We start from the raw sequence: 27,061 nt of genomic DNA, 5'->3' as shown, positions 1-27,061 counted from the left end.
GATTATTTTAATCTATCGACCCATCATTGAATAATTCTGTGTAGGCATCACTAAGTGGGCGGGACCTGTCCATGAAGTACGATAATTATTTGTATGACATTTTAACATAGACAATACAATCCTACATAGGCGTGAAGCTGTCAAAAAGCAAATAATATAATGGACAGAGTATAATCCTTCTTATAAAAATATTTTTTGAATTAGTATTTTGAATATCTGTGGCACGCACGAAATTGTTGAACTAGTTTTGCTTTGCTTTGGTATGCAGATAAACAGCTCTAGATCTATAGAATAACCCCTAGTAATAATATAGTCATAGTCCCCATAGTCCATAAAAGGGAATGAAAATAAAACAACGAAATTTAAAGTGTAAATTTTTATTGTGCATTAAAAATAAATTAATATTGATACAATATTGTAGTACATAAAAAATCTATAAGTTAGCTTGATAAAAATTAAAAAGCTATATCTAATCATTATCACGATCTCTATATTTAATAAATGCATACCGCAAATAAATTCACACAATGTTACAGTTATACAAACTTTGCATTTCAAATGGAAATTATATTTCAAAAGTTTGTACTGTTAATAAGCATTCTTACAAGCTCATATTACCCTTATTATTATTTGTTACTTATTTAGTAGAAAATTGATAAAATATTTTATTGCTGGCAATCTGTCAGACGTCAAATTTGTAGTGATGTGCGATTTATTGATTTTAATCGATAATATTTCTTAATAGAAGTGGTGGAATCTTAAAAAAAGACACTTAGGAAAAGGAATCTATGAAAACCACTCTACACTTCAAATGTATCTTAAAACGTTTGGAATCGAAATTGCAATAATGACATAAATCATAGTATAAAAGACCTAGAGACAGACTACCGCAGTTTATTTGTCGACAGCTTTTACTATTTCTCTATGACAAGTCAGATATACACGATTTCCTCTATGAAATATTCCCTTGTCTATCTCTCATATAAATCGCACATCACACCCTCCCCTCTAATACTCATTATCCTCATCAAGTTCCCCCTCAGTGGAATCGACCCCGACCTCCTCATAGTCCTTCTCAAGCGCCGCGAGATCCTCTCTAGCCTCAGAGAACTCTCCCTCCTCCATACCTTCACCAACGTACCAGTGGACGAACGCGCGCTTTGCGTACATTAGATCGAATTTGTGGTCGAGCCTGTGGGAAAGACATTGTTTTAATAAATAGATCTGAATATCTAGGTATAAGATATAATAAAACTGGAAGTCTGTTTGTTATCCGATTATCATGCAAAATTACTGGACGCATTTTGATGAAACTTTTTCGTTATATAGCTTTGAATCTTATTTAATGTGAACATATGCACGCGCGATCCAAGTCATGGGCATATAATGAGAAGGCATTTATTTTATACCAATACCATGTGGAATTTGTAATTGTAATAATTATATATCTAATAAAGTTGTTTAAAACCATTTTGTCGAGCTTTTATTTACACTACACCATAAAGCTTTTTTCAATAATTCTAGTTATATTTTTGAATGAAAAGTGGTAAATTTTTAATCAGCATAAAACTTTACCACGACAATCTGACATTTACTTAACAACCATACTCCTAAATACAAAATAACATTGCATTACATCGTCAATTCAAACATTAAAAAAAGTACGAAGAGCAACAGATATCTTGGCCTTTAAATAAAAAAAACACGTGTGGCACTCGGGGACTGCCACGGTAAAGCTATCGCATGCTATGCCTTCAAACCACACCTCCGCGCCCGCCCCCGTGGGGAGCGTGAGGTTTTTTCGTTACGGAATTTCTCGATTCGGTCCCCGCGCTCAAGGCCCGCGATAGAAGCTATGCAATAGCTTAAAAATGTAAATATACCTGGCCCAAGCCTCCGCGATGGCGGTGGTGTTGGACAACATGCACACAGCGCGCTGCACCTTGGCGAGGTCGCCGCCCGGCACCACGGTCGGGGGCTGGTAGTTTATACCCACCTAGATGATAATTACATATATGAATATGAAATTAATTCAGGAAAAATATTGTTGAAGTGAAACTTCTTTATCGGGGTTGAAAAAAAATTTAGTGTAACATTTTTTCGTTACGTCTGACATTTTTCCGTTACCATATCTTTTTCTTATCCCTACCACGCGTGATTCGACGTATTTCTGTAAAGTTGCATATATAGTAAATTATTTTTTGAAAAATAAGATCATAAAGAAGTTTCACTTCTTACGTGTGTACACTACACACGCACACATTTTTTTAATTAATTGATAATGGTACCTAACATTATCTACCATCGATGGTAAATCTGTATATATAGCTTTATGTAATGCCTTCGTTTTACTTTTGAAAAGAATAAATATATAGTTAAAAAAGCCGTTTTAATATAAGATAAACTCATGAAATATTTGTCCAATTACATCAATTCTTGATAAGTGTACCTACAAAATTTGATTGTTCGTTATATTTTCACAAATTACATGAGGATTACAAAAAACACTCACTTTGAAGCCAGTAGGACACCAGTCCACAAACTGTATGGACCGTTTGGTCTTGATGGTCGCGATGGCTGCGTTCACGTCCTTTGGTACTACGTCACCTCTGTTGAAAATCATTTTAATGAAGTGGCTGAAGATGAAAATCTTTCCTTTAGTTCGAAATTAGCAAAGTTCATTTAAGCATAGAGTTGTCTTTATGAAATAACAAAACATACTCCATATATTGTTAAACATTTCATAGTTTTAAAATTAGATTTTCAATATTTATTCAATAAGCATTTGGGTACAAACCTGTATAACATGCAGCACGCCATGTATTTGCCGTGACGTGGGTCGCATTTCACCATCTGTCATTACAAAACAATTTATTACAATAAATCTACAAAAAAACATATAGTAGAGGCATAATCTAATTACACAACAAACAGAGCCTTCAATCAAATATTTTATACCTATTAATTTGGTAGTAAATATTCGTATGACCGCCTCCTTGGTACAGTGGTTGACGCGTGAGCGTAGAACCGAGGGGTCTTGGGTTCGATTCCCGGTGGAGACGAAGAAAAAAAAATGTCTTGGTCTGGTAGGACACTGAAGGCTGATCATCTACTTTTCCCTAAAGAAAATCGATCAGTGAAACAGATGTACGCATAATGCATCTGCCCCTTACCCCACTACGGGGACACGGGACTTCACACACAAATATTCGTACATATTCATTTATTATTTTATTTCAAAGTATATTACGATACAAAACTAATCTAACTAAGTCGTATTTTATTCATATATCAACTGATTAAATTTTCCAGTAAATTTCCTTTAACCGCAGTAATATTCCAAGCTGAATTAAATTTCTAAAGAGTATATGGTACAAGGCTCGAAATCTCGAGAACGTCATAAAAGTTATGAGGGAGGCTCTTGGATCCCAGCCAGCGGAATTAATATTGCATAAGGACCTACCTGCAATGCGCATAATTTCTAAGCTTAGGTAAATTTAATGTTTTTGTAGCTTTTTCATTTGTTTTTTAATAGAGTATGGTATTCTTGACAAAATGACTATTTTGGACTATTATCGATTCAACTTTTATCGCATATTATTTTATCGTCGTTTTAAAAAAAATAATTGAACAATTTTATGTTGAGCTTCTATGTGAAAAATAAAAGTATTAATTTATTGCAAGATTGCTAGGATAATGATGGTATCGACATACTTAGGTATAGGTCTTCCATACTTTTGAAGAGGCCATTATCAATGTGAAAGAATAAAAAGGGTTCAAAGCTTATCTGCTTCCTATTATTAGAGTCGCAGTTTGTTCGCTTACATCTCGAACTAAACTTTCTAGCTATCAATCTTTCTATCTTTTGACTATCCCGTAATAGCAATTCGAATAACTATTCAATTGTTTTTGACAATAAGTACTTGTTTTCTGTATATGACTTACCTGGTTAGCCGGCTCAAAGCACGCGTTAGTAATCTCAGCGACGGTGAGCTGCTCGTGGTACGCTTTCTCCGCGGAGATGACGGGCGCGTAAGTGGCGAGAGGGAAGTGTATCCGCGGGTAGGGAACGAGGTTCGTTTGGAACTCCGTGAGGTCCACGTTGAGGGCGCCGTCGAAGCGGAGGGACGCGGTTATGGAGGACACGATCTGAGGAATAGTGGTGTAAATTTGTTAAGGAATTGTAGCAATGCATACCTACTGAGCATTAATACACTATTAGCATTGCAATTTTTCATTAGTCATTTAGGTAGGTACTTAATGTATTCAGTATATTTTGATAGAGTAGATTTGCTCATTTATATACGATCTGGTTAAATGTGGATGACAAAATCGTGAAACATTGACGATTTAATGATCTGGTCAAGCTATGTTGGCCACATGCGACATTCGACATGCGAAATGCGACCATTTCATGAAATGAGCAAATATATACGATATGACCACGACATGTATAAACTGAAATATAATGTATGAAAAGTTATTAGAATTATCAATTAAAACGGTAAGAGACACTTTAGTACAATGAAGGAAAGAGAGCATTTAACGAGAATGAGAGTTTCTAATACTTTTAACAACACTTAAAAGCCACATCTATATTCTGGATGAATTTCTCTAAAATAAAAAACTCTACATTCAAAATGTTTTATTTTTAAGGCAACATTTAAATCATCTGATATATCTTACCTGCCCAATAAGCCTATTCAAGTTAGTGTACGTCGGCCTCTCAATATCCAAGTTCCGTCTGCAGATGTCATAGATGGCTTCGTTGTCGACCATGAAGGCGCAGTCCGAGTGCTCCAGAGTTGTGTGCGTGGTGAGAATGGAGTTGTAGGGCTCTACCACTGCTGTTGATACCTGGGAAAGAATATTAGATTAATAAATGAAAAATTTAAAGTTTTAGTGTGTGATTTTCTAAGATATAAGGAAATAAGAAGTCGGCCGTCGGCTCGCAACCGTCTTTTTGGGGATACCTTGGAAGAAGTAAATTCCTTCATCTATCAATGAACAAGCTAGTCATTCAACAATATGCCGAGCGTTATATCCGCTCTGTTCAAAGGGCTATGTTACAAACCGCTAACTAGTTGAACTTTGAGTGATACTTGTTAATTTGACGTTCGACCTAGTCATTCAATTAAATGTCGTCATTCAATTGTGTTAATTGAATGACTAGTCTTTCAATACAATTTAGTACTCTTACTTGTGGTGCAGGGTAGATGGAGAACTCCAGCTTGGACTTCTTTCCATAGTCAACGGAGAGGCGCTCCATCAGCAGGGACGTGAACCCGGAGCCGGTGCCTCCACCGAACGAGTGGAACACCAGGAATCCCTAGACACAGAGATAATACATTAGTTACTAGTTTCACCCACGGATTTACTCGCGTTGTCAAAAACAAAATATAATATTCTTATTTCCTCGACAACCATGCTGTGCTGGTCAAAACATAATGTAAATCGGCGAAGTAGGTTTTTGAGTTTATCGCGAACAGACAGAAAATTTCGGCGGAGGACTCTACGTTATAATAGGTATATGTATGTGTTATGTTACAAAATTTGAAATCCACGACAATATTCGATACCATTTGAATGCAGAAACAATTAATTAACAAATCAACTTAGCTTTAAGGATTATAATAGGTAAATTAAAAAACCTGAAGTCCAGTGCACTGGTCAGCGAGCTTCCTGAGCCTATCCAACACGACGTCAACGATCTCCTTGCCAATGGTGTAGTGGCCCCTCGCATAGTTGTTGGCGGCGTCTTCCTTGCCAGTGATAAGCTGTTCTGGGTGAAACAACTGGCGATAGGTGCCCGTGCGGACCTCGTCTATACGTGGAAAAAATTGTGTGTGAAAGAAACGGTCTTTATAGGGCTCTATATTTTATTAGAGAGCGATCTGATATGATGATGATATTATGATGTATTTTTCTCTTTTACGTGAAGCTAAATAAAAATGCAATTGAACATATACCATAAACATGTTATCAATACATGTTATAATGTGTGTCTGTGTATGTGAATTAATGGCAGCTTTACATTCTTATTTTCATAAATTTGTTTATGGCAACTGCAGGTAAAAACATTTCAGGAAAAGAAATTTCATTATTAAATCAGACATCACTGTGCAGAATCTGAAGCAAGCATAATGCGAAGGTTAATTAATAATTAATAATTAAGTATTGCACTCAATCAATGCAATTAAACTTCATTAGAATGTCGCACAAATCAATCAGAAAGCAAAGTTACTGCATTTCTAAATTAAACTTTTCATCACAGATCTAACTTCCCTTCAGAAATTGCACCAACTAGGTACTTAAACAATAGCTTGAATATATCACAAACTAGACTCTCGTCCCGGCTCCGCACGTGTTTAAACCGGGATAAAAACATTACAAAATACCTATGTTAATCAGGGATAACGTAGGATTATCATGATAAAGATTTTTTAAATCGGTCCAGTAGTTTCGAGCCTATTCAACTGAAACAAACAAATCAAATCTTTCCTCTTTATAATACATATTCGTATATATCTATAGCCCTTCTAATTAAATCGTTACAGTATTCAGTAATAGCAAATACCAGGATTAACTAACGACCAGCACATGTGGGCAAAGCGAACAAAACAGTGATTCCATCAGAAAGTCAAGTGGCAGTTAATGAGGTGGAATGTTCTGCAGACTGCGTAATTGGATTTGTCGGGCCTGTGTTCATTACTGGCTTTTAGTGCATTTTTATTTGCAATTGTTTTATTGATTTAGAAATAGTACTAATTAAACAGGGAAAGCAACATTTTACTATCCAAAATTTTAATTAAATATTAAATTGTAGAGGCGCTACCATAAACATCTAAAATTGTAGCAAACTGTTGTTGTTTCGTTCAAGAGTTTTTCACATTATTATTCGATAGGCGTATAATTAAAAGCTCATCGATTATATCATATAATACTAAGACAGTAGAAATTGTTAATATCTGACCAATTGGTCTTACATATTGAGTCTTGTTAATTAACAATCATTATTCATTACATTCCTTTTCATAATATTAGTTAGATTGCATAAGTTGAAAAAAAAAACAGTTTATTAATTTCTTTGTGTATTGTCATGATGATTGTCTAAGTCTAGTCTCCCCCTATCTGGAGGGTAGTTTTTCGTTTTATGTTTCAGCCCTTGAGACGATTCATTATTTTTGGAACTCGGTACTTAGTCATGTATAAAGAAAACAGGGGTTCCTAAATTAAAGGGATGATTTTAAAGACAGTTCTTGTTTTTGTTGTGTTTCTATATTGAAATATTATATGTATATATTTGTGTTTAAAAAATATGTGATCTTCTGTTTCTAAAATTATGTAAGTTTGGAGAGATAGACAGAATTTTCTTTATAGTTATCTACCAAGGGAGACCGAACATTTTGCTTCTATGCAAACATTAATTTATCTACAAAGTCAGGCTACTATATAAGTACAATATAAGCCACTATAAAGTCCTATTCTCCAATACAAAGTCAAACAAAAGCATCTTATTAAGAACAAGGCAAGTTTGATTTCATTTCATGAAAATTTAAGTTCTTTGAGCTTGTATTCGCTCTGCCCCGCAGGCATGTTCCCGTTTCTGTGAATTTTCAATCTAGACTGAAATGAGTAAAGTAACCTAAATAGCTGGGAATGAGGTCTTGAACAATGTGAAGTTAAATAAGCTATGTAAGTTCGTAATGTTTCGGTATTCTACTTTGTGTTTGTGATAAAATACATTTAAAATGCTATTCGAAAGACTTTCAAAGCGCCTTAAAAAACTTATTTTTATTGATAAAACATTGAATGGAGGCTGCAGCTCATTCTATTCTTAGTTTCAACTTATATTATATTTTAATATAAAACATTTTTTAATTAAACGTTAAGTATAAAAAAATCGCGTTTTAAAGAATTTTCTTCAAACCCTAAAAACATTTTTTTTGCAAATTTAGTTTGTGCCTGTAACCGGCGGCAAAGCAAAGCATTAGGTTTTCTGCATATCGCTATATATGCAAATTGTTTTACATATATATCCGCATTTTATAATGTATGAAATGAAGCAAATACAGTCGTAATTGTTATTGGTCATCTATTTTTTTGTAGGCGTAATCTGACACGCAAGTATTTGTATTGTTATTTGTTGCTTCTGAGAATCTTAGGCGTGGGTTGGTATAATGCCGACGCGACGGTAGAACTTGTGTTAAATTAAATACCTATAATTACAAAAAATAGCACTTCTTTATGTTTTTAACCGACTTCAAAAAAAAGGAGGAGGTTATCAATTCGGCCGGTATGTTTTTTTTATGTTTATGTCAATAATCTAACAATCAATGTGAACAACTTTTTTCTATACTATAGGGTAGGGCGGGGCTAGTTGAGCATAGGGGCAAGTTGGGCAATCGAAATATCTCGCAAACTATTCACCATACGTATAGGCATCGTATGGCGGAAAGAAGGAGTCGCGGGAGGGGTAATCACCACGCGATCACTAGAGGCGGCTGGACGAACGAGTGAAGCGCCCGTGCGTTTTGTTTATTTTGTGCCCAAAAAGTAAAAACGTCGTTTATTGCAAGTTTTCGTCTATATTAATCAATTGTTGTCTGTTTTCAATCAGGTAAGTGTTAATCTTCCAGATAATTATTGTACTTTTGATATGTAGAGAGGTTCTGGGTATAACTCTTACGATTTTTTTATAACCTCACTTTTGTTCTAAAATTCCGGGTTGGGGTTAGTTGAGCTATAGTTGCTCAACTTACCCCACGACTCAAACAACTGGAAATTGTACGACCATACCCAAAGGCTGGCCCTAGAAAAGCAGCTAAAACTAACAGAAGAAAGAGGAAAGCTGCAATACTAACAGACACTCCCGAAAAGAACGCTTTAGAAGAACAGCAAAATAAAACTACAAAAAAAAATTAAGAAGCCAAAGAAGAACATGGGTAAGAAAAGGAAGAAGGGTGTCTGTAAAAAAATACTCCAGTCAAGTGAAGAAAGTGATGATAATGATTATTCCTGTCTGATTTGTTGCGAAGGCTATGCTGAAAGTTTACCAGGAGAAAATTGGATCCAGTGTCAAGCTTGCAGGGAATGGGCACATACAAAATGTGTTCCAGGTGCTGGTCTTACTTTCGTTTGTGTCAATTGCAACAGTGACAATGACGATTAAGTTGCTAAGATCTTATTAATATATTTTTTTACGATATTTAAGTCTGATTTTAAACAGAAAGACTGAATCTAATCCTAAAGTTAGTCTTAAGATACGTTGATGTTTTGTTTATTCTATTTTCAGTTAATTATCCAAAGAAAATTATTTTAAGTTTTGTTTTTCTGTCACTAAAAGACTATTAATAAAGAACTGATTGTCGAACACATATTTCACTTCTCTAGTCAACATTGAACCCATGGTTTGGTTAGACATTCTTAGTGCTCAACTTGCCCCATACCCTTGCTCAACTTACCTCACCTATGGGGTACATTGAGCGTACTTGACTTTCTGCATTTAAACAGCTGTAGCTCTTAAATTCGACTTGTTACAAAAAAAATACTATGGACACTTTTGCTAAGGGATAAATTACTAATCCATCAAGCCGCATAACGACTCATTGAGACTTATTATTGAGGAGCTATATCCGCTCAAGTGAAAAATTGCTCAACTAGCCCCGCCCTACCCTACCCACAGACTATACCGTATACGTAAGTAAAGAAGTGTGAAGAAATAAAGTATGTGAAACTGAAAGTTGGCCGAAATAAACGTGGATTGAAAGCTTTCTTAAAAGCTTTTTTATAACTGTTTCAAACTAGAAATAATATAATTTATTCAAATATATAGGTAATATTATTGGAAACGAATACAGCCTGACGAAATTGGATGGAAAATCGATCCTGAAAATACCTATCTAAGTTCATGAACGACATTTTTATTCAGGCAATACATCGTAATACACTTCGTCTAGACGGTTTATGCCGCCATAGATATTAGATAATAGTCGTTTATTATTATTTCATATTGAATTATAATCTATATTAATTCTATAACAATTACGCCTGAATAGCATACATTGATCGTTTTTATAGGCTAATGATTAACCACAGTCAATAGTGAATACTGAATAATAATGCGTAGGTAGGTAGGTACCACAGACTTAAGACTATACTTACTATGCCATATACCAAACCAAGGCACCATAGTCCATAGGTTCCGTAGCATGTTATTTTGAAATAGAAAAATATCCTACATTTTACCTACTGGAATAAAACTGGATATTGTTTCAAATGTATATATGATAATAAAATATTTTTTTTTTGAAAAAGATAAAAGAGTGAAAATGATTCTATTCTATTTGATTTTAAACGCCTTTCAACGAACTTAGTATGAGTAATAACGCCATCACCACTAAAACAATTTTCCCTGTAACTGTAGTAGCTAAACATTGTAATTTGATCGTAAATTGTGAACATTTTCAATGTTTCGATCGACGGGATTATATTTGTGCTTCGAGTGATGGAAATAGCAATTTGATGAGTTATAACGTGGCTATAGGGTTGTCACCATTAATATATAATAAGTATTGTTTTTTAGCGCTGTTTTCATGTAGAAGTTGACTATTTGGCGAAATTAAATAGCTTATGATACAATTATTGAATTTAAGTCTTTAAACAGCAAATTACTTTAAATAATTCCTTGTAATAAAATTCATTAAATAAGTATTAAGTGGTTTTATGTACATAATACCTACATAGCAAATGAAACGTTTAAAACATAAAAATGTTTCCGAATAAAACATATTTTTGGAAGCTTTTTCTTGTCCCTTCTCAAAAACTTTATTTTGGCAGCCCTATCAGCCAGGTTGTCGATTTAGGTAAGTACAGTGCGGAATATAGACGTAATGACACGTTACTCTAATAGCCGCTCTTGAACGAGTTCAATGGTCGTCTTATCTAACTTATAAGTTCTTACTTCAAGAGCACACTCGTGTGATTCGAGCTTTGAGCTTCGGACTATTTTAGGAAATGTGAATCGAATATTATTTTAAGGGTAGGTACTTAAATATGAGCAAATAATAATTTATATTTAATAATAATAATTTAATACCGAATGATTGATGTTATTAAAAAACCAATCATGTCTGTAAATTCGCTAAACAATTTATTAAAAAAATTCTGGACACAGAGACACTTGCTTATTTATTTTTGTAGATTGTTAAGACTTGATTCAGATTTTGTTGTACCAGGATAAACTATAAAAACTACAGAATAGCAAGTTATTTGTGGTCATGATTATTACAGCGCACTCAGCTTAGAAAGCTAATTTTATTCTGAGTTTTTGTTACATTCGATTTACAAATCATTATTCATGATGATGCTGTAATTTTTTTTCACTTGGATGATTGTACCTAGATGATAATTTATAGTCAACTTAAACTGGTTTATTTCATTTTACTAGAGACTTCTAAAATTGTGTCAAATATTAAAAAGAAAAAGGCTGCAATGACCGATCACCGAACACGTAAGTACAAAATCTAAATTTTTTTATATGCTAATTTTTAACTGATTTTCTTTTATAATAACCATTTTTAAAACCGTCAATAGCAAAATATTGCTCTATAAAATCATGTCTCGCTGAAGAACGTGTTGAAGGAGTCGTCCCCGCCGCCCAGCGTCTTGTCGGAGGGCATCTGTCACTTACCGACTACAGTAGGCTCCAGGTCCACAAACACAGCTCTGGGCACGTGCTTGCCCGCGCCCGTCTCGCTGAAGAAAGTGTTGAAGGAGTCGTCCCCGCCGCCCAGCGTCTTGTCGGAGGGCATCTGTCACTTACCGACTACAGTAGGCTCCAGGTCCACAAACACAGCTCTGGGCACGTGCTTGCCCGCGCCCGTCTCGCTGAAGAAAGTGTTGAAGGAGTCGTCCCCGCCGCCCAGCGTCTTGTCGGAGGGCATCTGCCCGTCCGGCTGGATGCCATGCTCCAGGCAGTACAGCTCCCAGCAGGCGTTGCCGATCTGCACGCCGGCTTGCCCGATGTGGACTGAGATGCATTCCCTCTATGGGCAAATAATATTTTGTTGTATTGAGGAGGCTCTTTTTTTATTGTTGGTGATATGTGAACAAGATTTGTTGTAGTTGAATAGGTTGTCGTAATAGGTATTAGTTATAGAATTGTGAAAAATGTAAGGCGACAGTAATTTTGATTCATACATAATTTCATAATTATTAATTGAAGATTGTAAATCTGTATAATAGATAATATTATATTTAATTAAATTAATCATATTACTTGTATCTCTCCGTTATTATTATTAACTATATTATCCTATTAAAAACTAAAGTCATAGATATCGGCCAAGCTATACCTTATTTAACAAACTGACTATAGGCTACACACATACATTTCACACCGAACTATATTCCCATATGTACAAACAATTATATACTTTATAAATGAAAATATTCAAAGTGAAATAGTAAAGTGGAATAGAATGCAAATGCATTTAACATGAAATGGGGCGGAAAACGTGCAGACCATAAGAATATGTTAATCACGTTAATGCACAAACACTTTCATTGGAAATATTTTATATTTACATTTTATAGCAGTTTCTCCAGATTTAATACGGTATGTGTATGTTGAATGTAATTATAATTAATCCTATTGAATTATCTTAAACTATAGGATTAAGTGTATCAATTTTCAATAGAGCTTATAAGGACAATATATTCTAAAGCTTTCTTTAGTTATTATTTTTGTAATCTATAACTTTGTATGTAATCCCGAATTTGAAATCTGAAAATGGGTAGGTTAACTAAATAATTTAGCGTTGACTAAAATACCGAGGTAAATTTTAGACTAATCGTTCATAATTAAGTAAAGACCTAACAACTTAGTACATAAACTTTGACATAAAAACGGGTCATTCTATGTCATTACACGCAATAACTTTACAGAAAATATCTATACATCAGCTGTGTTCAAAGCTAATCGTTCCGTGCGTGACGGTAATTTGTAAAGCACAAAATTAGGGTTAAGTTCAATGAACTTCCATTACAGGACTGAAAAACGCCGTGTCAGCCACGAATTGCCTGTCATGATATGTTTATGATTATCATAAATGTGGAATGGAGTGGATTCGGTATTAGTTTGCGTGTATGGGAAAGATGATAATTGTAAAGCCTACTGGCATATTGTTTTGTTTTATTGTTAGGTGTCTATATATTAAAACGAACTTATTGTGATGAAAAATAACCTTAAAGGTGTTTTCAAAGCTTATGTTCAGTGCTGACGTACCAAAGCTTCGATATACTCGTCATAGAGCAAGTCTCACTCTATGTACCTTTCTATGTACGTATCTTTTAAGTAATGACATTCAGACATAACAAAAGGAAGTTTCAATTTCAGAAGAAAAAAAAAGACGTGGCACTCGGGGACTGCTGCGGTAAAGCTATTGCATAGCATGCCTTCAAGCCACACCTCCGAGCCCGTCGGCGTGGGGAGCGTGAGGTTCTTTCGTTACGGAATTTCTCGATTCGGTCCCCACGCTCAAAGCCCGCGATAGAAGCTATGCAATAGCTTAAAAACAATTAAAACGGAGAAAGGTCGGTACCAAAGACTTTACAAACTTAAAGCGAAGGACAAAAATATTCATCAGTATGACGCATATTTCTCAGATTTTCGAAGATAATCTCAAATGGATGCAGTGGTCGAGCTATTAATGTAACAACATCATTCGTTACACATGAACACACGGACATGCTTGGTGAAGCAGCTGGTTTGGATCTGGTTTCATATCACATGTATCAACCTGCGACTTATTTCTATCTTCTGATAAGCGTACAGCGTTAATAAGCTATCTAAAACAATAACACGTCTTCTCCTTGAAATAAGTACATACCTACATTTATTTAGAACTAGCTTACCGCCCGCGGCTTCGCCCGCTTTGTCTAAAACCTAATAAATTATATACTAAAACCTTCCTCTTGAATCACTTTATCTATTAAAAAAAACCGCATCAAAATCCGTTGCGTAGTTTTAAATATTTAAGCATACAAAGGGACATAGGGACAGAGAAAGCGACTTTTTTTATACTATGTAGTGATGATAAAAAAATCTAAAAATAGATTTCTAAACGAATCATACCCACGATTTTGTTAAACATCATATCGAAAAAAAACCAAACTTTCAAGTTGTTTCGATAAATGCTTACATTTTTTTAATACCTACAATGAATATAAATAGATGGGAATCTATGAAATTATTCATATGAAGCATATATCCTTTGTTTTTCTGTTTCCAGGGATTTTCCCCTTTCATGTCATACGGTAGTTTTGTAACTGATGCACGCATAGATGATAGGAGTGGAGTTATTTTCAATTATAGTGCAGTATCGATTACTTTGATATGGATATTTTCAGTAATACACCCTCATTTTAAAGTGTTTTGAATTGTAAATAAGAGGATTTTGAAAATTGGAATTTACAAGTACTTATATTTTTTCTATAATTATTCAGAACTTATGAGATTGTGCAAATATCTAAGTAATAAAAATGCATTATCTCTTTTTGATATTTTCATTTTGTCATAACCCAAGTCCCAATGTTACTGTAACAAGTATGATAAATTGATACATACCAATCGACCTAGACAACATTAAGCCATTTTTTTTAAACATGTTAAATAAATTACTAGGTACGTAGGTCGCTTTATAAGCTAAAATCTTTAAAACTATGCAAGATTGATTGTACGTAATTTATTAGGGTTTAGACAAAGCGGGCGAATACCTATAATTCCATACATATATCAAACACTCCTTCTAGCTTCTTTTAAAAGGACATTAGAAGAATACAATAGAAAGGAAATGGCCCAATATTATGGGAATGCTTCATTGACTGCGCAGGCGCAACAAGCGGCCTGCTAAATCCGTCTTTGTTTATACCCGCTCAAGTGGAACTCCTTCTGTATTACTTGGAGATTTATTGATCTGAATTAAACATTTGTAATGATATTAAAATCATCTTTGAAAGGTTTAGTCGTCTGTTTCATAAATATACTTCCAAAACCATTACGATATTAGGTATACTAAAAGCTTCAAAGATAACATCTGAACTGAAACTAAAAAGGTCACACTGAAAACTAAACTAAAACTTTACCAAGTCAGTTAACAAACGAAACATCAATTTACATAAGAAATAAATTGTTTAACAATTTCAATGCAGATCGATCGATTTATTTCCAAAATGGAAACACACCCACACTTATTCAATTAAGAAAACGATTACATGCTTAAAAATACATCTTTATTGTCAATTGTTTCACAATTAATGACACCAATTTTCTTTAACAACTCTACTTTTTGGAAGCCATTATTTTGAGAGTTCTTACACAGGTTCTTACTTGGAACAACTATTGTTCCTTACGTAGTCAATTTACCATGACATAAAAAGAACATTTTAGTCAATAGAAATGTAACCGGAATCTATACTAATATTATAAAGCTGAAGAGTTTGTTTGTTTGAACGCGTTAATCTCAGGAACTACTGGTCCGGTTTGAAAAAATCATATATCATCATGCTAATACCAACAGGAGCAGAGCCACGCGGATGAAACCGCGGGGCGCAGCTAGTTACAACATAAAGCGAATCGGTACCTAGGTATTATAATTCTATTACCAAATATTTCGGTGAAATGAACTTCTAAAATCACATAATTTACCACAATTTTGACTCTAGATCGTAAGAATCGAATTAACCTAGATCCAGGTATTAATTTGGCACAGTAACTTAGCCTATTATGTTTCTACATTGATTGATGATATCCGTGGTACCACACCGTGCTACGTACAAGAGCGATTTTTTAAATCAGACATACCTAAGACAGTTTCATTATGAGAAGTTTACTTTTTTTTTCTTGGATAAAATATAGCTTGCGAAGGAAATTAGTTTATTACTATTATATTGCTATTATAGTCATATTTAGGAAACTATTTTTTTTATAAATTTATAAAGAATAGAAAAAAACCAAAAATATCATTGCCATAAAACCAAAAATATCAATTTCAACTATTTTGTTATAACAAGAAATTATAAATGATTTAAAGAACAGAGAGACCTTAGAGTTTAAGTATAATTTAAGTAAATTTGAAGTCTTATTAGTATGGATGATACATAATCACGGTTATAATATTTTAATAAAAAATTAGATAATTGAAAAAAGAGAAGAAAGTTTATAATGTTGACATGCTGCGTGAACATTATAATCATAGGTACACTTAAAATCAAATTACATTCGTGGTACTAAAACATATAATATTTATAATGGCCGATGTAAGGTAAAATGACTACGATGACTAGAAATTTCTGGAAATCGTTTATACCACTTTTAGGTGCCAACATAATTAAATAAGATTAATGATAAAATTATTTGAAATTTACGAAACAAAAAATCCATTTAAAACTTTGTATAGCAACACATTATTAATTTATTTAGTTTAAATGTCCGTAGAGCTAGCGCTGTTATAAATGATTCTGTGTCAGCACATTTTTTCTCTAAAGATGTAAAAACTTGGCTTTGCTTTTATTTAATGAATGGCAAGTATATTAACAAAGCGACCCTTGACTCGATTTAAACGACTGAAAACACGTCATTGAAGTTGTGTTCATTAATTATATCTGAAAGATTTTTATTGTAGTATCGAATATTGGGTTTGTGAATTAACATAATTACCTATTAACTTAGTGACTTTTCTAATCGTAACAATTGATGTGTGTGATTGATTTAATAAATTTTTGTACGCCTAACAGTTCATTTAAATATATAATCAAATCACTGGATCATTTCAGCTTTAATAAGAATAATATTGTAATTATATTATATGGGGACAGTTTAAATATAAATAATAAGGATATTGATGTCGGATTAAAAAAAATGTTAGATATTAGTAGTAAGACTAAATGTAAATTTATGTTGTGTACCTTGCCATACCTGCCTGGTTTAACACAAGAACAAAATAGATTAATTCATTATATGAATTTAAAATTGTATAACCTAACAAATCATCATCGTGATGCATTTATTTACTTTGACATTAACTCATGTATTAAATCTTTTACTTTGACAAAGTACAGTGTATCTGCCATATAGATATAAGCGTGAACTTGCTATGTTAATAGCATATAATATTAACCAGTCTGGTACATGTTCGGTATCAGACCATCAATCTACTATAATTTTATGTAGTAGTAATTTTATACATCAACCTAGATTAAGTGTAGACAGACAATCTAGCCCTAAGCTAGATTTAAACTAGTATATAAGACAACAGCTAAGCAGTCTTTTTCCATTGTGCATCAAAATATTCAAGGCTTGGCTAGCAAATTGTTAGAAATAGAATTGTTTCTGAATGATAACAATATTAAAATATTTTGTGTAACAGAACATTGGCTTAAACAATGTCAGTCGTTAGTAAATATTGAAAATTACAAATTAAAAAGTATATACTTTAGGACACAGGCTATTCACGGAGGTTCTGTTATTTTTGTACATGATAGTGTAAAATGTAAAGAACGAACAGACATTGTTAGTCTTTCTGTAGAACGGACCATTGAACTGTCCTGTGTGGAGCTGGAGCGTTATATTATTGTTTGCGTTTATAGACCCCCTTCCAGTGACTATAATATGTTTGAGACAGTCATGGAAGAAATATTAAAGCGTCTAGGCAGGAGTAAAAAAAAAGTTATAGTATGTGGTGATTTTAATATTGATTTACTCTTACAAACACAAACGGCTACACGAATTGTTAATTTATTTCAGTCATTTAATCTATATAAACTTTTTAACGAACCCACACGAATAACAACTACTTCTGCAACCTGTATTGATAATATATACTGTGACTGCATCTGTTTAGAGAAAAATATTCTCAATACATTGACTTCGGATCACTGTGGCCAGAAAGTAGTTTTTGAATGGGATTGCATACCTACATTTAAAAGGATTAATGTTAGGCCTATAACTAAAAAAGGCATTAATAAGTTTAGGAATAATATTAATAAAAACCTGCCCGTACTAAATGATCAATCCTTTCCTAATAGTCCTTGTGAAATGTTTAATAATCTTTTTAATTTAGTACATAATGAATTTGAAAAAATATTTAAAGTTAAATCTTTAAATATTACCAAGGATTTACCATTTAGTAAATGGGCGACAGCTAGTATACATAGGTGCAGGAACATTCTTTATGAATTATATGGTATGAAGCAATATAATAAAGACCCATCTTTTCTTAGTTATGTTAGAAATTACTCAAAAATTTTTAAAAAAGTTTGTTTTACTGCAAAGCGATTATATATCAAAGAAAAAATACGCGACTCTGATAATAAAGTTAAAACAGTTTGGTCAATTATTAATGGTGAAATGGGTAAAAGCAAATCAAGTAATACCATAAAACTTGTAAATAATGACAGGGTTATTGACAAAAGTGCTGATGTTGCTCTTGCTTTTGAAGAATTCTTCAGTAGTGTCCCTGCTACTATTACTAATAGTTTAAATTCGTCTTCAGCACTTGCAGAAACCTTTTTGAGGGACCATGTTGCGGGGTGTAGTACATTATTTGAATTACGACACGTAACTGCTAGTGATATTGTTACTGCCTTTAAGACGCTTAATCTAAAAAATACTTGTGATCTTTGGGGAATGTCCGTAAATCTAGTTAATAATATAATAGAAAATATTGCGAAAAATTTAGCTTTCATATTTAATAAGTGTTGTGACTATGGTACATTTCCTAATTTACTAAAGCTTAGTAAAGTTATACCTCTATTTAAGAAGGGCGATCAAGAAGACTGTAACAATTATAGACCTATCTCTATTTTACCAACATTAAGTAAGGTATTCGAGAAGTTAATTTTAAACCAATTGAGTAGTCATTTTGCATCTAATAATTTACTGCACACCAAACAGTTTGGTTTCACAAAGGGGCGCTCAACCACAGATGCTGGAGTTGCACTTCTAACACATATATATAAAGCATGGGAAAACTCAAAAAATGCTCTGGGGATTTTTTGTGACCTCTCCAAGGCATTTGACTGCGTTGAACATTGTACTTTGTTACGTAAACTTAATCACTATGGAATTAAAGGAAAAGCCCAGAACCTCATAGCGTCATACCTGCATGATAGGATACAGACTGTAGTTGTTAATGGAGAACGTTCTAGCGGTGCGTCAATTAACATTGGTGTTCCACAGGGGTCAATTTTAGGTCCCTTCTTGTTCTTGGTATATATCAATGATCTTCCCTTTTATTTGCAGGATAGGTGTGAAATAGTTCTGTTTGCAGATGATACCTCATTAATTTTTAATGTGGATAGGCATAACCCAAATGTTGACGAAGTGAACAGTGCTCTTTTACACATATCTAAATGGTTTACTGCCAATAATTTATTATTAAATGCCAAAAAAACCACTTGTGTTGAATTTTTACTTCCTAATGTAAAAAAGTTGAACAGAGATATTACCTTGAACGGGGAGGTATTGCATCCTACTGAGTCTACTGTATTTCTAGGGTTAACATTGGACGAGAAACTACAGTGGGGAGCCCATGTCAACACCGCTGCAGGTAAGCTCAGTTCAGCTGCATATGCAGTCCGAAAAATAAGGCATCTCACCGATGAAGATACAGCTAGATTGGTTTATTTCAGCTACTTTCATAGCATTATGTCCTATGGAATTCTACTGTGGGGCAAGGCTGCAGATATAGAATCTATATTTATATTACAGAAAAGAGCCATTCGCTCTATATATAATTTACGTGCTCGGGACTCACTAAGAGATCATTTTAAGAATACTGGTATCCTTACTGTACCATCACAGTATATATTTAATAATATTTTGCATGTACACAAAAGCTCCGACATACACACAAGAGTAGGAGATAGACACGATTATGGCACAAGGAACAGGAATAGAATTGAAATGCCATTTTTCCGATTAGCTAAAGTTAAAAATTCATTTATGGGTCAAGGTATACGCTTATATAATAAAATTCCTCACAATATTAAAGAGTTTAGTAGTTCTAAATTTAAAACTTATATAAAAAATGTACTAGTTCAGAGAGCGTACTACAGTATTCAGGAATATATGGACGATAAAGACCCATGGAGGGTTGTCGCGTAAAAACCACAGGACAGTTCTTTGGCATATTATGATATATTATTATGTAGTTAGATATAAGTTACATATTATGTAATATTGACATGATTTAAAAGAGCAACTATGGAGTTTCTTGCCGATTCTTCTCCATAGATACTGCTTTCCGAATCGGTGGTAAATGTTAAAAATACTTATGTAATGACGATTCGAAAGTGCTACTAAATAGTAGTCTAATTGAATAAATGAATGTTTGAGTTTGAGTTGAGTTAATAGCAACAATAAAGTAGGATATAACAAATATATTAATTTGACTTTATATGTTAATTACCCTGCTAATAAATGAATTATCGTATGCATTGAGAAGGGCTGTCAAAAATTCATTTCATCCTACCTAGACTCATTACAAAGCCCTTCATGTAATAAGAGCACTCCCTAGGTCTAACAGTGTACTTAGTACATACGCTTCCGATGCCCTAAAAGCCCTTTCCGCTGGGACGAAGCACCCTACATCGAGGTAGGGTTACAAACCCTTACGTAAGCGAATATTACGGCTTTTTATTTGGGAACGGAGAGTGCAGTTTTTGGATGCCTAGAATGTCTGAAGTAAAGGGAATGTTTGTTGCATTAAATCTAGCACAGACTAATAATATACTACGTATATAACTAGTAGGTATTTGATAACATAGTGGTATAATTTTTAAATTTATATTGCTAGTTTAGAGATAGATTTATAATTTACTAGTGGTCCGCCCCGGCTTCTCCCGTGGTACCTACATGTTTAAACTATCCTATCTCTCAAGTTGGATCGAACTGCACATGGTGTGCGAATTTTATTATAATCGGTTAAGTGGTTTATGAGTCCATTGAGGACACGAGATTTATATATATTAAGATTTTAACTGTTTAGTTACTGATTAGCAATATTCGCTTTCAATGTGATTCGAATCAGGATATTATTATGTACCTATTTTATAATGACTAATGAAACAAAATACCTAAATAAAATACTATATTACAATCTGGAATACAGCTTACTGTATTAGGTACTTATACCTAAATCCTAGATTAAAGCAAGGCTAGTATAGCATGTTAGTCAGCAGTGACTTAAATCCAATGTTTCCTGTAGGTGCCCTGAAAACGTCCAGCCAACCAGCCAACCAGGTTATCGGTATACCTATTTACACGAAATTAATGGTCTTCCCTAGTGCTAGTTGTATTTTTTACATGAGTATTTCTACGCTCTTTAATACATACTTATTTTTTGCAATAGTTAGACTACTAGTATAGTATTTATATTATTATATGTGTTAAGACGAATATTATTTCGTAAAATTATAAACACTAAGGGAGAGCGCTATAAAACTTTAAGCTCGATTCAATGTTACTAACTTTGACGATACATCAAGAAATATAGTGGAAACTCAAACTCAAACTCAAACATTTATTTATTCAATTAGACTTCTTGTAGAAGCACTTTCGAATCGTCATTACATATTTTTAACATTTACCACCGATTCGGAAAGCAGTATATATGGAGAAGAACCGGTAAGAAAATCCATAGTTGCTCTTTTTGTATACCTACTGATTAAGTTTTATCGCAATATAGGGATAATTTTATTATATTTTTATCTGCGTATCTATCTGAGACGAATAGTTTATATTCATATTACCTAAAGCAACTTAACTAGCACTTATCCAGATAAATTAAAATAATAAATCACGTTTATTTATCTATAATTAAATCGACACATCATTGTTTTATGCAGAAATGTCTAGGAACAAATCGCTATCAAAATCTACATTACTGCAAGCCAAGTTATAGAGCCGAGGTCAATGTCCTTAGTTAATTCCGACGGCGGAGTCAAAAAAACATCATAAAAACTTACAATAGTGAATCGAACTTTACACTTTATTTGGTGGATTACAGGAATGTTATAAATAGATACTCTTGATTTGTACTAAAAATAGTTCATTGTTGATCAGTTACAAGTTAACTTATTTAATGAGTAATTGTTCATTGTAGATGGGCAAGAGATATTTAAGCTTTCGTATTATTTACGTAAATATGATAAATTATTTATTTTTACTGTTGATTTTAATAACGCAGTGCTTGTACAAATACTGAATTGATTTTATTACAGCTAATAACTACCTAATTATTAGAAGTATTTATGAGTTCCCTAGTAATGTCTAAGTCTCTACTGTGTGAACCTATTTTCATAATTACAGTAACAAAGTTTAGTTTGACATACATTAGGTACTTAGATTAGTCGTAATTTCAATACACTTATTGATCTCCTATGAGACAAAATGTTTTTAATATAAAAATAATAAAATATTATTGTGAAAAAGAGGATAATGATAAGGCTACTGTTTCAGTGGTATAAATACTTCATAACAACGTTGCTACCGACACCCATTGTGGTTTTTGTCCGGCACGAGACGCCTGCTGACAAAAACTGCAAAAACATTTCATAATAACAATTGTCCGATTTGGCCTGCCGTGAACATTTTGATTCTAACGCTATGTAGTTTTTTTACACAGTAGTCATAGGCGAGTGAAAAAAAATTACAATTTTTGGAACGCAAGAGCTATTACTGCTCGCTAAAATTCTATTTTTAACCATTATTTTATTTGATTAAAATAAAGTTATGTTTATGTAAATTTTGCCTAATAGATGCAGGCGTAAAAAGGTATACTAGTATAGGTAATTATAGGTAATACATATTATATTATGATAGGTGCGTAGGTTTATGTATTAATTTAAGTACATACCATTTTTTTTGAGGAGATAGATCTATGAAATATAATGTAGTGTCTATTATCAAATAGCTTTGGTTATAATCTAAAAGCTGAAATTATCGCGATATTTATAAAAAACTGAAATATTTGTTTAATACATAGTTACAAGTAAGTAGGTGTACCTACCAAAAAGTTACACAATGAAATAATGATTTAAAAAATAAATACCATACATGGGTAACCATCTGTTTACATTGTATAATAATTAATATGAATCAAATAACACAGAATATCCAAACAAAGTGAATAAGGATTTCTTCGTAAGACTAAATTTAATTTGAGACATTGATTTCTTGAAACTCTGAATCATTGTAACAAAAAACGTCTATTTTGCCTACACTACATACGGCTGATCAAATTAACTTGTTCACTTGCAAATAATACGTAATAATATGTTACTAATTATGTATATAGTTAGTTCAAATTTTAACATTGTCTCTAGTTTTCTGCAATATACTATTCCTAAATTTTAAAATATCATTTATCGAGAAGATTTTTTGATATTTCCGAGAACATGTCTTTTAAGTCTATTTATAAAAATATAGATAGGTAAACTAAAAAGTTGCTTATCAGATGATGATGATAACTTAAAGGTCACTACATTATAACATAAAAAAACATTTAAAAATAATTAAAAACTTTTCAGTAATTCAGTATACCAATAACATATCCCAACTATCCAGAGGTTAAAAACCTCGTAAAGTGGATACAACGGATAACCGCTGAATAAATATGTGGAATTGTAACTGAATCCCGAGTGACATGCAAATAGGGATGAGTCACAGGGAGGGGCTGGTGACGTCACTTGAAGCTTCCAAAAACTAATTACATATGTACTGTATATTAAAATACATACGAGGTATGTATGTACATGAATAATTTAATCACTACACAGTACGAATTAAAGTAGCTTCTCGTCGACAGATATGTACGATATCGTACCTATGTATGCTAAAAGTAAAATAAAATGCAAATAAATCATTTCATTTCATTTCAAAGATTTCTTGATTCTAGACAAAGCAGGCGAAATCGCGAAGATAGAGTAAAAAAATAAGAGCTAATAACGTACTTTATTATCTAGGTATTACATATATTTTATTATAAAGGCACGGTTTATGATATTAACTAATTAAGTCACGCAAAATACGACCTTGTTGATATTTTGGCGATAGCTCTACTGTAGAGCTTTCAATGTAATCACTAGTAAACTTGTGCAAATAATTGCACACAATTTTTAGAAAAATATTAAATTGTAAAAATGTAACAGAACGTTATTTTAATGTGATTATAATAAAATAATAATCTCTTAAAAAGGACAACATTTTAATTGATCGATATTATTTCCCAATCTTAATTATTTTGGCAAATAACTTGACGCAATATAAAAGCTTATTTGTAGTAAATTAGGTACACGTGCACTTTATCGATATTTCTTCGACACCTAATTCAATATCAATAATAGTAATGTATTATGTAGGAACATCCATAATATTATATTAAAGTTTTCTATAGACAAAGTCGTGCTACTGTAATAGTTAATAATAACTAATAACTTAGGTATGGATAATCTGATAAGCTCACACCCACGTATTGTCTGTAGTGTAATTATATGTGTATTTATAGGTCTATTTAATTGATTAAAATAGCTGAATATAAAAGCTGCAGGTACAGCTACCAGAGAGTTTGTTTTAATTTATCGCATGTATTTAAAAATATCTATAAACAGCATAAAAAATAATTGTTTTCTATGATATAGCTACCTAACCTACCCTAAGTGTATTTTTTAGTATTTTTACCTCTTTCTTTTCCCTACTGGAATCATAATAATGAAGATAGAGTTTTATTCTTATTTCCATAATATTTCGGAACGATTCGAAAGTTGGAAGCTGTTTCTGAACAATAAAATTGTCAAATATTTTCCCGCCAATTCTTCGTTCAAAGGTCACTGCACTGACCGAAAACGTGTTGGATGCAACTTATATCGATGTGTCGATATCTTGCAAAAACTGATCAAATGCTTTCACGCGACAATAAATTATTGTAAAGTACAGTTAGGTTTTATCAATGGTGAGATACTGAAATTACATTTTTATTTATTTTTTATTGCAGGAGGTTGAATAATGTTGCCAGTATAAAAAATAACACCACTAAAATGATTTACGCTTTGCATGGGACACTATCTAATAATTTCGACCTGTGATTTCGACTCTACATACCTAATAATAATCTGGATGGAAAGACGAAAGTATTGGGAATACAGCATCAATGAGTTTAGTTGTTAATTTTTTTTAAGTGATAATGGATAAATAATTAATAGATAATTAGTTATTGCATAAAAGCTCTTCCTAACGACTGAAAAATAATTCGGTAAACTTTTTGATGTGTTACCTATAATATCAAGCGGCATAAAAAAGTACTGAGTAATACATGAATTCGAAAAAAAAGATTTTCTATTCTTTATAATGATTTTTTATTTTATTTTCTCCACTCTGTATGTATACCGATTTATTGTACGTATATAGTGAACCCCTCAATAAGGCGGTTGCATAAACAATAGCTGCATTGTTTGTCACGAAGTCTGTCTGTATGCATTGTGTGTTCGGGAACTAATTGCTTATTCCCGATCTAATATTTATCGGCTTGAATAAAACATGCTTCAAGGAACAAAGGATCAAGGAATTGCTTTAAAGAGTTGTTCTAGGATGAAGTGGACTTTACAAACTTGGCAAACCTTCAGGGACAGACTTTGAACTTTTTTTAAGCTATTGCATAGCTTCTATCGCGGGCCTTGAGCGCGGGGACCGAATCGAGAAATTCCGTAACGAAAAAACCTCATGCTGCCCACTCCGACGGGCTCGGAGGTGTGGCTGGAAGGCATGCCGCATGCTATGCTTTACCGCGGCAGTCCCCGAGTGCCACACGTCTTTTTTTTAAATATAACATTTGTAATGTCAAAATTAAAACCAAAACATTAACCCGTAAATCGGTACAGAAAATAAAAGTAGATAAAATTAATGAAACGAACGAGCGAGGATTTTAAAATTAAATCGCGGTTATTAAATTGGTTAAAATAATTAATTAACATTTATTTAATTAAATAAACTTCGTTTATAAACGCTGTTGAATTGACAAATACAACAACAAAGTTATTTTCACTGCTTTAGTGATTTATTTCCTTATTTTAATAATTTTAGGCTTAAAATAAGAAAATAGTTATTACTAACTCAAAATAATTTTTACTGTGCCTTCATTCCAACTGTCGGCAACTAATATTGTTTTTCAATTGGCATCAAATAAAACTAACATCTTAGTATAATACTTTTTTATCCGAAACTTATTAAGCTTTAACGGCTGGTTGAAATTAGTTTGATCAGTCAAACGCGAAATTGGTATTGAGATTCCGATGTAATCTAAATGACAGAATAAAATAGTGAAGTTTTGCAAATTAAATGAATATTATTTCATTAATTTATTTGCGAATGGATTGAAATCGATCGTTAATATTATTATTATACATATTACCTACCTATTGCGGGATTTAATTCATAAGGTGAAGTTACTATAGCACATACATCTAAGATACAAATGATACAAGTACATAGTTTAATATTTTAGATGAATTTAGTTAATGATATAGGTAAGGTCAATAAGAAAGAAAAATATTTTTTTTCCTATAAATTAAATTAAAAGGTAGAGCATAGTAGAAGCACCTAAATATTACTTTAAATCTACACTATAATATAAGCACAGACTAATAATAATATACTACGTATACAAATATAAGTAATGATAAAACATTTTTTAAGCTTTTCTCAATTAAAGAGAAAATTAATTTATGGATACGGATTTATTATAATTATTTCGCCAGTTTTATAGTTTTCAAGTCTGCTCTAGATTTTGAAAAATTTAAAGGACTCATTAAGTAATATTATGTGATATTATTATTTAATAAATAATTTTTTTTGAACCCTATTTTCTATTTTTTTTGTCAATCCTGACTGAAAAAAAAGTTAACTTACCATGTTGCTTTAGTTTTTAAGTCTTGTCAAGTCTTGAACAATAAGAGCGGTTTTGGCGTGGCGAGTTCGCTAGGCAACGCACCGGGCCGGACTGGT

General features: G+C 32.7%; 2 protein-coding genes across 2 annotated transcripts; both read right to left on the bottom strand.

Moving 5' to 3' along the window:
• Positions 1 to 686: 686 nt before the first annotated feature.
• On the bottom strand, positions 687 to 11,813 carry LOC149905468 (tubulin alpha-1A chain-like). Its single transcript, XM_090106436.1, has 9 exons — positions 11,693 to 11,813; positions 5,652 to 5,824; positions 5,201 to 5,329; positions 4,687 to 4,857; positions 3,946 to 4,149; positions 2,798 to 2,853; positions 2,513 to 2,609; positions 1,884 to 1,996; positions 687 to 1,192 (listed from the first exon to the last, which is right to left on the bottom strand). The coding sequence occupies exons 1-9, from the start codon at positions 11,811 to 11,813 to the stop codon at positions 1,009 to 1,011; spliced, it is 1,248 nt and encodes a 415-aa protein (XP_089962562.1). The 3' UTR covers positions 687 to 1,008.
• A 3-nt stretch (positions 11,814 to 11,816) lies between these two features.
• On the bottom strand, positions 11,817 to 27,061 carry LOC149905467 (tubulin alpha-3 chain-like). Its single transcript, XM_090106438.1, has 2 exons — positions 26,966 to 27,061; positions 11,817 to 12,047 (listed from the first exon to the last, which is right to left on the bottom strand). The coding sequence occupies exons 1-2, from the start codon at positions 26,966 to 26,968 to the stop codon at positions 11,817 to 11,819; spliced, it is 234 nt and encodes a 77-aa protein (XP_089962564.1). The 5' UTR covers positions 26,969 to 27,061.

Source organism: Colias eurytheme, chromosome 10 (genome assembly GCF_061535395.1).
Source record: "Colias eurytheme isolate Ceu_HAF_F1 chromosome 10, ilColEury1 Martin Lab GWU primary, whole genome shotgun sequence".
NCBI classification, from domain to species: domain Eukaryota; kingdom Metazoa; phylum Arthropoda; class Insecta; order Lepidoptera; family Pieridae; genus Colias; species Colias eurytheme.
This window is presented reverse-complemented; position numbering and strand designations above follow the sequence as displayed.

Excerpts from the sequence above, each read along its gene's own strand:
- LOC149905468 (XM_090106436.1), bottom strand. The coding sequence starts at position 11,813 with ATGCCCTCCGACAAGACGCTGGGCGGCGGGGACGACTCCTTCAACACT. Across the intron at positions 2,610-2,797 it reads GCGTGCTGCATGTTATACAG|AGGTGACGTAGTACCAAAGG; the intron begins GTTTGTACCCAA and ends GATTTTCAACAG. Across the intron at positions 1,193-1,883 it reads ATCGCGGAGGCTTGGGCCAG|GCTCGACCACAAATTCGATC; the intron begins GTATATTTACAT and ends TCTTTCCCACAG.